This window comes from Trachypithecus francoisi, unplaced genomic scaffold, assembly GCF_009764315.1.
Source record: "Trachypithecus francoisi isolate TF-2019V2 unplaced genomic scaffold, Tfra_2.0 Lachesis_group0, whole genome shotgun sequence".
Lineage (NCBI taxonomy): Eukaryota > Metazoa > Chordata > Mammalia > Primates > Cercopithecidae > Trachypithecus > Trachypithecus francoisi.
In genome coordinates, this window is record NW_022681453.1 from 64,579,460 (window position 1) to 64,591,773 (window position 12,314).

The following is a 12,314-nucleotide window of genomic DNA, read 5'->3' on the forward strand; positions in this document are numbered from 1 at the left end:
CCTCTTTCAGAAAGGAGGAAAGGGAGTAATGTGCTCTGTGCACATTGATTCCTAGAAATGTATCATGATATTGCAAATATACAAAGAATGTGGTGGTCAATAAGAATTAAATGCACATTAACTGAGCATATTCTGTATATATCCCATACTATTTTGTTCTTTTTAAAATTGCTAGATTGGTTAGAAAGTTGAATGCTAAAGATGGTGGCTTATCTTAATTTCAATAAATATAAGAGACATTTTCGCATAATATTCAAGATGATAAAATACAACTAGGTATTACTGGCTAGATAACTTTAAAAGAGCTAAGTATAGTGTTTTGAACAAAATAAGCATTGGAAATGTTGAGGAATTAAAACTGAATTACTGAAAAATCATTTATTGATAGCTTTTCCTCATCATACTGCATACAGGTCTCCAGTGGCCTGCCAGAGAGCTCACTTTTGACTACTTTGAGAATTTTCATAAATGAGAGAGGGGAAGATGAGTCTAGCGTCTGCTTTGAAACCAGGAGTCTTCACCTGACCAGCAGGAAAGATAAGCTCAGGGCTCTACCAGGAAAAAAGCCAGTAGAGAGAGAAAATTGATAGATCGAGTCAGAAGATGCAGATTTTGGCTTCTATTCCTCCCATTATTCATGGTGCCTTTGCACAAATCACTATACCTTTCGATCTCCATGACATCATGCGTAAAGTAGGTTGTGGAAAGCACAAAACAAATTGGTTAATTTCCATCTGGTTCTAACATCCTAAAGTCTTCCCTGTTAAAAACATAGGTAAATGTCTACCTCAAGAATATTATTTCATCTAGTTGGTTCTCAGTATGGTAAATTACAGTATGGCCTTTTCAATAAGGGAAGATTAAAAAAAATAAATAGAGACAAAAATAGTCTTCAAGATTTTGGACAAGTTATTCTTTGTTCCTTAGATAGAGAAGCCCTAGATGCAGCAGAAGAGGTTAACAGGAAGATTAATAAGTTTTAGAGGCCGTGAATAAGAAAGTGTAAAGAATGTCCTTTTTGTACAGGTGAGTAACCTCCTGAGTCTTAGTTTCCTTATCTACAAAATGGGAAGAACAAGGTTTGCCCTGCTCACTTCAAAGACTGTGAGGACTGAACTATTTCCTTATTATTAATGCTTTAAATAAACTTATAGCAGTATTAAGCCTATAGCATTATGCTGATTGCTATAGGGAATGCAAATTATTATTCAGCAACCCTCACATTTATCAGCTTGCAAATCTGGTTGTAATTAGTTCAGTTTATTTTCTTTCCAAATAAAACACCAAACAAGTTTTCCAGACCATATAAGCTGGGATACATGTTGCTGTAAGTGTGAATATGCTAATTTCAAATCAACATAAAACCAGGAAGTACAGGATATTGATAATGATAGCTTAATGCCACTTCATATTTTCTGGCTGCAGTTTTGTCTAGAGAGAAAACACATTTTCTAAGTGTATTTAAGTCTTTAGGGAAGAGATGATGGGTTCTCTGAAAAATTATTGTACAGAGAGGCAGTGTAGCATAGTCTTTAAGAGTTTCAGGGGCTGGGTACAGTGGTTCATACCTGTAATCCCAACACTTTGGGAGCCCAAGGTGGGCAGATCACCTGAGGTCAGGAATTTGAGACCAGCCTGGCCAACATGGAGAAACCCCGTCTCTACTAAAAATACAAAAATTAGCCAGGCATGGTGGCAGGTGCCTGTAATCCCAGTTACTCAGGAAGCTGAAGCAGTGGAATTGCTTGAACTCAGGAGGCAGAGGCTACAGTGAGCTGAGATGGTGCCACTGCACTCCAGTCTGGGGAACAGAGCAAGACTCTGTCTCCAAAAAAAAAAGTTTCAAATCCTAGTTCTACCACATATTAGCTATACAATCTTGGGTAAGTTACTTATTCTCTCTGCACCTTGGCTTTCCTCATCAGTAAAATGGGGATAATAACACTGCTTTCCTCCCAGAGAGTTGCAATAAAGATTACAAATAAGTTGATATATGTGTATGTATACACAACTATATTATCTATCTTACTTATCAACAGTGTCTGACACATAATCAATACTGTATCAGTGCTACATATTATTACATTTAAAAGATATTTTTAGCTTAGACAACATGGTAAGACCCAGCCTCTATTAAAAAAAATTTTTTAAAGCACAAAAATTAGCTGGGCATGTGTTGGCACACGCCTGTAGCCCCAGTTACTTGGGAGGCTGAGGCGGGAGGATTGCTTGCTTGTTCCCAGCAGGTCAAGACTGCAGTGAGCTGTGATTGTGTCACTGCACTCCACCTGGGTGACAGAGCAGCAAGACTCTGTCTTTAAAAAAAAAAAAAAGAAAAAAGAAAAAAGTCCAAATTAGAGGGACACTTCTGCTACTACTTTACTGATTATTAAGAAGTCAGTGAGATCCAGCCAGAACAATCTTTTCCGTCAAGCTACTACAAGCCGATGTTTGCTGGAACTAATTAGGTGAAATCATGGAGCGAGTGAGGCAGCAGCAACCACGTGTGTTTTTTTCCCCACTGTCTTCCGCATTGGTTTCTCTCCCATGGGTGATCCACTTTCCTTTCTGCTTATCTAAGGTTTAATATTAGAGCACTGTACCTTCTCCATCAACCCACCCTCTCCCCAGAAAAAAAAAAATCCCATGTTTCAGCCATTTCCAGACCCTCTCTTCCTGATCAAAATGTATGTGTACTATGACCCTTCTTTTAGGGTCCTGCTTTCTTCTTGGCAATGGTTGCTTGCTCCATGCTGATATATACATGTAGATGGTTTTGTGCATTCTTTCTTACAGAAAACACATACAGTTGTGGCCAAAAATACCTACATCCAAAAGAATGGGTCCAATTTGAGAATTTCTAGAACCTTGATAGGGGTACAGTTAAAGGTGCCTTTCCATGCCTTACATAAGATTAGCTCTAACAGTGAACCAGTGAGTTCAGCTAGGGCCAGCCCACAGACCCTCTCCTGCTTGCATAGTGGGGCAGCCTGAGAAAGGGGCAACTGAAAAAGACAGGAAGGAAGGAGACAAGAGAGAAAGAGCCTAGGAGGTTTGTAAGAAAAATAACGAGGCTTACGGATGAGTGGTTAAGGAAAGAGGTCATTTTATTTCACTTTCTCTGGCTGATTGGCTGTTCCATTTGCACAGTTTGGGCAGCCATTGTGCTGACAACAATTGATTAACAATAATGGTATCAACAATCCTTAAGGATGTTGAAAGGCACACCATATCCACATGGTGAACCTCCTCTTCCCTCATTTTGAAAAGATAATTTTTCCTTGTCATCAATCACCTGCTTGTTTCTTAAATAAACAGTACAACAGTACAGCAAGCAAAACAGAGGATGAGGCTATTTTTGTTCTTAAAGCCATCACCCCTCTTGAAGACCAATTTAGTTTTGGTTCCAGAGTTGCTGGGTAGAGGAACATGTGTATATAGGAGTGTCTGTGGTGTGTTTGTACCTATTTGAGTAGGAAATAGTGTGGCAGAATGATTCCACAAGGTGAAACAAATAGAAATGGGTATTTAATTAAGCTGTCTAATAAAGAGCAGAGGTTGGTTACTTTGGCCACATTCCTTATTTAACTTGACTTATATTTATACAACAAAAATATCTAAAAATGGATATTTTGAAAGCCCAGTGACTGTAGCATTTCCATGGAAACACAGCAAGGAAAGAGAATTCCGTGATGGCAATTTCTGCAGGGCAGGTGCTACAAATGCCATGTTCCTGGACAAGAAGAATGAGGACTTGGGTCAATGCTTCTCCCAAACTTGCCCTAGCTCTCCAGACCAGAAAACAAAGCTGGCTGCCCTCTTGGCTCCAGGCAAAAAGAATGTGAACTAGTAGTGGAGGCTCTGGATGTATAAGAAAGTCCCAAGTACATGTTTGTCGCCTTTCTTTTTTGAGTAACTCTTCTGTATAAGTAGGGATGAATAGTTCTGCTTTTGAAAAATAACATTTATTGGATAGTTCCTGATTATAAATTTAAAATATCATTGAAGAAATCTTGCAAAACAAACAAACAAAAAAGCCAAAAAATTACACCTCCTATAACATTCTTAAATTCTTGGTGTATTTACTTCTGGTCCTTATTCTATGTGTTATTGAAATTGTGTTGGCCGGGCGCGGTGGCTCAAGCCTGTAATCCCAGCACTTTGGGAGGCCGAGACAGGCGGATCACGAGGTCAGGAGATCGAGACCATCCTGGCTAACACGGTGAAACCCCGTCTCTACTAAAAAGTACATAACACTAGCCGGGCGAGGTGGCAGGCGCCTGTAGTCCCAGCTACCCGGGAGGCTGAGGCAGGAGAATGGCGTGAACCCGGGAGGTGGAGCTTGCAGTGAGCTGAGATCCGGCCACAGCACTCCAGCCTGGGTGACAGAGCGAGACTCCGTCTCAAAAAAAAAAAGAAATTGTGTTATACTGGATATACAGTTTTTATAATTATACCACAAGCTCTTCCTCATGTCATTAATCATCTTTGGCAATGTGATTTAGAATGACTGTGTAATATTTTACTATATAAATGCACTATGATTTGTTTAACGAAATCACCCAGTGTGAAACATTTAGATGGTCTCTAATTATTCAAGATTATGACTAACACTGTGATGAAATAGTTAGACATTTTTAACCCTCTAGGTTCCTACAATAAATAAAGAATTCATGAGGCCAATAGGATTAAGCAGACTTGAATTTGCAGAAGAAATGAGTCTGGAGGTTATCTTTTTATACCTTCCTCCTATTTCCTCTCTGATCCTAATTAGAGTAAATCTTTTGATGTGGAAATTTGGCAAAAGTAAAATTACAAACTTTAGCCTGGGGAGTCATAGGAAGTCTAGGTTAAATCATTTATGAAGGTGGATATTCAGTTCCCACTTAGAAATCTCCTACAAAAGGGGCTTTCATTCCATGAAAATTACAGACTATGATGACATTCTGTTAGAAATTGGCACCAAGGCAGAAACTCTGCAAATTATTATAGGAAGGAAGAAATGGAGGAAGGAAAGAAAGAAGGAGGAAGATAGCCATAGTGAGACAGAAATGATTTACAACGATATTTATCAGCAGTACCGAAGGCCACTTTAGCAATGCTGAGCAGATTTTCCTTCTATTCACTCTACTCACAGTAAGAGGGAAAAGCAACCACGGCAACTCAAAATTCCCTAACAGACTACTAATCCTGTCTTGAATAAAAAGCCAGAACTTTGCCTATAGAGTCAAGAGCGAATGAACTCAGGATCAAATAGGACCCATAGTTAGGGATGTTTGAGAGGTGATGAGTCTTGAGAGGTATTAAACAGAGTATGCAAAAATCAAACCACAGGAGTTCTTTCATGAGACCATTCAAGGATGCTCATTTCTGCCCCCTAATAATCCATTTCTGCCTGCTATATATAGGTCCTGAAGGAAAGTTCCCATCAGCAAGTTAGATTCCCCACCAAGCCCCCCTTATTTACAATATCTGGAGAGCTCAAATCAAAGAACTGCAATAGATTAAAATGTGATTGAAGGGACTCTTCTCTCATTTTTCTTCTTCTTTTTCTTTTACTTTTGTTAGGAGAGACTGGCTTCCCATTGTCAAGTAAACCCATTTATTCAATATTTATTCAGCACCTCTATGTATCAGACACAGTAGTATCTGTATCTACATATCTAATGTCACATGTGTACTATACATATGAGCACTCCCAATTTAGTGAAGGAGAGAATCACAGCTCAGTGTGACCATGGCACCACTGATGGAGGTATATGCAGCGCTCTGTTCTTGTCTGGGTGAAAGTTGCAAGCACCGGGAAGAAGTTCAAGGAAAAATAAATAATGTCTAAGTTGAGCTTTAAGTTCCCTTATTAAGCCTACTTTAAAGAAACACTAAGAAAAATGTGGAAGGAAGTTTCCTACTAGGAAAAAATGAGTGTTAGTATTGTACTACTTCACTTTGTAATAGTCATCCTCATAATTATTACAAAGCAACAGAGATTAAGAGCAATTCTCCCAAAGGCATGAAGCATAAAAAAAAAAGATCTGGAAATCAGACCTACCTGGCATCCAAGATCTTGCTGTACTTAGTGTGTGGGAACATTTGCATGTGTGTGTACACATATATGTGCATGTGTACACATATACATGTACATATACACGTATGTGCATGTATACATATACACACACACCTTATTTTCTACGCTGCCTTGCAAATCACTTAAAGGGGACCTCATACAGACTGGTTTGGATGGGAAAGTGACCAAGAGGGAACATGCAGATACAAAGTCCCACTGCATGTCCCCTGGGAACAGCTCCTCTGTGACAGTCACTCAAAATGTTGCTTTTCTGTCCATCCTGAAAAAAATAAAATAAAATCTGTATGATCAGAGAGTTGTAGATGTCTTGAATGGAATGAGCCTCACAACCACAAACCCCTTTGTATCCAGGCAGGGCTGCTCCAAATTTCTCTCATATTTTGGGACTGAGGAGAAAGAGACTATGCAATTTCCTGATAGCCTCCTGTTTGAATGAATTCTCTGATGGAAAAAAAAATTCACTCAAGTCTCTGTTTATTAGCCTTTATATAAAAGTCTTTGTGGCAAAGGAGAAAAAAGCATGGCCATTAGAGACAGAAAGACCTGGGGTCAATTTCTGTAGTCACTACAACCTAGCTATAAAATCATGGGCAAATTATTAATTTTTCTGAACTTTGGTTTTCCCATTTGTAAAACTGGAATTTTAAAAAATGAGAATTGTCATGGCTATGAACTAGATAGCTAGATAGCCTAGTACATAGTTTGTGCTAAATAAACTTCAGTTCTTTCTCTTTCTTCACCTGCCCCCTGTATCACACCATTCCTTCTAGTAGTATTTCACATGAATGTGACTTTATACCTGAGTTCCAGTGAGGAAACAAGTCTCAGGTTCAAACAGGACCAAGCTTAGCAAGATTTGAGAGATATCCGGGAAAACAACAGTCAATAACTCCCTAACTATTCCTGTCTCCCACACCTCCAATCCTGACAACACTGTGTATTTCTCAGCCAAGATCTGTCCTACCCATTAAGCCCCTGATTTGGGGTTTAGAAATGTAAAAAAGAAAAATAAAAGTAAGCAGAAGGAAGAACAGAGGAGATAGAAAAGAAAAACATAAGAGTGTAGGTCATAGGAAGACAGGTAAAATCTCTGCTGTACTACTGAGAAAGTCTGTAACTTTCGAAAAGTTATTTTCTGAGGCTTAGTCTCCTCCTTTAAAAATGTGTTTAATAAAATCGATATCATAAGATTATCATCAAGGTTACATGAGATGGTATATGCATCTGGCAAGTAATAGGTGTCCATTCAAAAACGCATGTAATATATTTTGAGTGCTTACAATAAACCAAATCTTAGGCTCGGTAAATCACCTATACTACTTCAGCTTGATTGTTATTATTATTATTTCTTATCATTATCAACAGCAAATAAAGAAGACGAGAAGAAGAATGGAATCTTGGATTCACATTAGAACCTTAAGGGGCCTTAGAGCCACCAACTCCAACTGCATAATTTTATAGATAAGGAAACCCAAGGCCAGGGACATAGTGACTTGCACAAGCTCATATGGTTCTTCAGCAGCAGAATCTGGTCTAGAATCCCAGCCTTCTAGCTCTGTGTATAGAAGGTGAGAGATGTAGCTAGAGGAATTCCTGAGAGCCATGGTCACTCTTTTGGGAGTGGTAGTTCCATGGAAACTGACGCTGGTCCACCACTTCTCCATGCAGCCAGCACTGCCACAGCCCTCATGAGGAACATGACTCCTGTTCATTCATACTCCATTCCATCACCCACAGGCTCATAATTAAAAGGAATACACATGCCTTTGGTTTCTGAGACTTTCATTGACAATTGGGTGAGCCACTACCAAGCAGAGAACCAGGCAGGAAACCCTGGATTAATGCTAATCCCCTTGCTTTATAGACACTCATCAGAGAGTGGCTGCAGGTCCCGCAGAGAGGAAGCAAATCCAGCTTCAGGGAGCTTGCCAGCCCTTCATCTGCCTGGGGAATCTCAGTTGAGAGAACACTATCTTTTCATGTTTTTCTCTGATAGGTGCTGCAATGGTTTGCATTCATTCCCTCAGTGTCAGAAAAAGCTGGGAAGCCGTAACAACCAAGATTCTTAATGCATTCCCAATATTAAAATTCAACTTAATTAAGTAGGGCTAATTTTTTTTCCTGAGCAGCAATCAAACTTTAATTAATACTCTATTACAGGGAATTCCTGGGAGGGGACACAAGCACGCATACACCTAATGAGTTCATCTGCCAAGGGTGTTATTACAGATGATGCTAAATGGGCCTCCTTACTGGCTACTTATTCAATTTCAGCATGTCCCATGTTAAGCAGAAATGAAAAGCAATCATAGGTTTGCAACCATCTTCCTCTCTATGGGGCCCCTCTGCTCTTGCAGCAGCTTAACATAATCTATCCTTCCTTTTCCTTTCTCCACTTGGTGAATTATTCAGGCTGGGTTTCAAGCCCAGCCAGCTTCCTTGGTAGAGGGCATCTCAGTCCCCCTTCTTTCAATGCGTGTCACTCCACATTCAGGCACAGTGAGGACCAACTTTAATATCACCCTGCCACAGACCTCATTAAGAAGATTAAATCCCCTGTTAAAAAAAAATAAAAACACAGAAAAAACACAACTGTAAACTCTACATGTTCCTTGCTGGTAGCAAAGATACCTGATCAAAGTTCTGTAGGACTCTCATTTCTGACAGGAAACAGCAACCAAGAGAAATTGGGTGTGGAGTAGGAAAAGAGTCTGTGATCCTCTTACATTTCTTTTCGCAATGACTATTGCTATATCAGGGATTCCCACATGTCTCCAACTGCAGATTGCATGCTCTAGTAGATGCCCCCAAAACCACCTGCCTCCATGACCCCCTTTCCTCACTGGATACTATGGGAGGAAATTTTGCCCCATTCTGAGAGACCTAAATGCAGGCTATCAGGAACGAATTGTTACTATTACCAAAGTTAGGAAGTTAGTAACCTCCAGACTACCCAGGACCCTGGTCAGACTTTCAGGGCCATTTTACTAGGAAGCCGACCTAACCCTGGCAGGACCGAATGCCCTCTCTCCACTAGCTCCCCTTACCTCTTTAGTGTGTGTGTGGAAGGAGACAGACATGTCCAGGAGAAGCTTCCGCTGCTCCACCCTGCGCACGAAGTCTTGGATGCGCACCTCCAGGTGTCGAGCTGCCTTGTAGATCTCCTCCGGGTCACATTCCCCCGTCTGAGCCAACTGCTCCGCTGCTTCTAGGAGCTTGTCCGCATTGGTGTACGTATTCTGCCAGCAACAACAGTGAGGCAAAGTCAAGTTGCAGTAGCGACTTCCAGCAGCCCACCCTGGGGCTCCCCCGAGCTGAAGCGGAGGGGCGTGGGCGCTGAGCCGACAGCTCCCTGATCTGGCACTGAGGCGCAGTTTGCGGAGCTGGCACGCCGCCTCTCAGCAAGCTAGCAGCCTGCCTGGCTGCTCTGCACAGGCGGGCACCAGCGAGGTGCCTCATCCACCCCTGGGATTTCTCGGAGGTGCAGTGTCCCTGGAAAGAAGTGGGGAGAGCCTAGAGAACCTCCATACATACCCCAGCTGTTCCCAATCCTCTGCCTTCAAGAAAACCCATCACTGCCCTCACATCTCAGGCTGTAACTGTCAGGATCAGAAATAGCACACCCACAAAGACAGTCTGTATTTCTATGTGAGAACACCAGAAAAACACTAACTGGGAGACTCGCTTTGCTTTTCTCCTCAAGTTCCCTGTAACTACTGGTATTTATCTTTTTGGAACAGAGCTATTTCTTTGGAGGGAAAGGGATCAGCAACTCTAGGGAGCTGACAAAAGGCAGTGGCCACAGTCAGAGGGAGGAGATGCAGGCTACTCCCTGCGGGACCAGGGAATGTTTGCAGGAAGGTTGGAGAGGAGTCTGTTGATTTTGTTTATCATAAGCTACTGCATACACACACGCACACACACAGTTGTCCAACCCCCCATCTGTACACACCATGGTATTCTCCAGAGCATTTTAAAAGGCAACCAACTTGTAATTATTATTCATCAGGATGGGAGCCACTGCCTTTAGAATTGTTACTACATTATTTGCCACAGATACAACTTTTCCTCAGCAGGCTTCTCATTTTGAAAGTCTCCTGATATGTCCTGACTTACAGCTGGTGACTCAGGTGTACATATATTTCTTAGTATCCCTAGAGTTGGCACAAAACTCTAGAGTAGGGAACAAGCACAGCAGTCAGCATCAAACACAAAGTGAGTGGAGAATTGAAATGGATTCGTGAGCAATGACTCTCTGGTGCTTTGTTTTGCTTATGGAGACAGGGTCTCCGAGTCTGTAAGGAGTGTTTTGGACTCACTTGAAGACCTGGGTGCTATGGACTGAATTGTACCCCCCACTCAAATTCACATATTCCCAATATCTCAGAATGTGACCTTCCTTGGAAACAAGATAATTGTAGATGTAATTAGTTATGTTAAGTTCGAGTCATGCTATAGTAGGATAGATCCCTAATCCAATATGACTGGTGTCCCTATTTTAAAAAAAACGCCATGTGAAGAGACAGACATGCACACAGGGAGAATGCCATGTGAAGATGAACGAAGAAATTGGGAGATGTATATATAAGGCTAAGAACGCAAAAGACTGCCAGAAAACTGCCAAAAGTTGCGAAAAAGGCACAGGGCAGATTTCTCCCTCATATTCCTCAGAAAGAACTAACTCTGCTAACATTTTGATCTCAAATGTCTAGCTTCCAGAACTGTGAGAAAAGAAGTTGTTGTTATCTAAGTCACAGTCTCGTGGTGCTTTGTTACGACAGCCCTAGGAAACTGAGACTCTAGGGCTGAAACTTTCAGAGGCTGTGGAGCCAGCCTCTTGATTGTACTGGTATAGGACTGGGGAAGATGGGCAGGCAAACACTTGTCTTGGCTTCTAGAAATTTGGAGAGAGGCCCCAGGGGATCCATAAGGAATGCTGCTTGAAAAGCAGCTTCCCAAGGTAAACATCATTGCAATGCTGGTGAGACTGGGTTGAAAAAGAGAAAAAGTCATTTACATTGTCCCAATGCTTCCAAGACAGGGTTGAAAAAGAGGAAAAATCACTTGGCCCCAACTGGGAAATTCATGGAAAAACAGCAGCTTCATATGAGGAAAGGAGCTTTGCCACTGGGTTAAGCCAGGGTACCTCAATTCTGGAAAGCAGATGAAGGAAGTCATCCATTCATGAGAGACATGCAGGGAGACAAGGGGAATGACAGGCAAGGGTAGACCTCTAGGGCTGTGGGTCAGGTTAAAGAAAGCTCCTGTGGGATTGCCCACAATTTCTAGTCTATATGCCCACAGCTGATGGGAGAGAGGTATTTTAGGAATCCCTCAAATTGTCCACCTTAAATCCTAGAGAATCTCAGGATTCCCCCCGCCCCTGCTCCCCCAAAACCCCTAGAGATTGTAACTTTACATTCTGTAGACAATAAATAAAAATGTGTGGCAAAGTCAAAGTGAGCTTGCTAGCAGATTAGGTTTGGGACCAATAAGAGATAAATAAAAAGCCAAACTGAAGTGTCTACTACATGTGAGGTGATCAATTTGTCCCAGTTTGCTGCCCAGGACTTTCCTGGTTTTAGCATAGAAATTCCTGTGTCCCAGAAATCCCCTCAGTCCTGGGAAAACTGAGATGGCTGATCGCCACAATACATATCCAATACTGTAAGTATCCCAAAAGTACAGATAAATATATAATGTATTTTGTCTCAAAGAAGAATAAAATCATTCTTGAGAGAAATAACAAGACAATACATAAGATGGGGCAAGCAACAAACTAATAGATAATTAGGGGTTACAATTTCTTGATATGATATAGATGCTGAAGAAAAGGAGTAAAACTGAGAATAATAGTAGCTAATAATTATTAAATATTTTGCACATGACAAAGATTGTTCTAAAGGATTTTATGCATGCTATCCCCTTTAATCCTCACAATAACCTTATGAAGTTGATGTGGCCATTATACCCATTTTACAGATGAAGAAACTGAGGTACAAAGAATTTCTGGCCAAAGTCACATGGCTAGTAAGTGGCAGAACCAGGATTAAAACCCTGTTGGCAGGCTTCAGAGCCCAAGCAACAACCCATTAAACTACCCTGCCTCTATAAAGAATATAGGCAGGAGCCTGAGGATGGGTAGGATTTAGTAGAGAAGGAGAAGGGCTTCTCATAGCCAAGCCTGTCTTCTTTTTGCACCCAGGGTACTCTATATTTATCCCACCCC

At 41.2% G+C, this 12,314-nt stretch overlaps 1 protein-coding gene across 5 annotated transcripts in view; it reads right to left on the bottom strand.

The window, feature by feature from the left end:
• Positions 1-12,314, bottom strand: part of LOC117083389 (kalirin) — a 499,428-nt gene that overhangs the window by 130,193 nt on the left and 356,921 nt on the right. For all 5 annotated transcript variants that reach the window (XM_033210973.1, XM_033210972.1, XM_033210971.1 and 2 more), the window contains exon 11: positions 9,133-9,324. In XM_033210973.1, the coding sequence (XP_033066864.1) occupies positions 9,133-9,324 (192 nt within the window). The remainder of the gene's footprint in view (positions 1-9,132; positions 9,325-12,314) is intronic.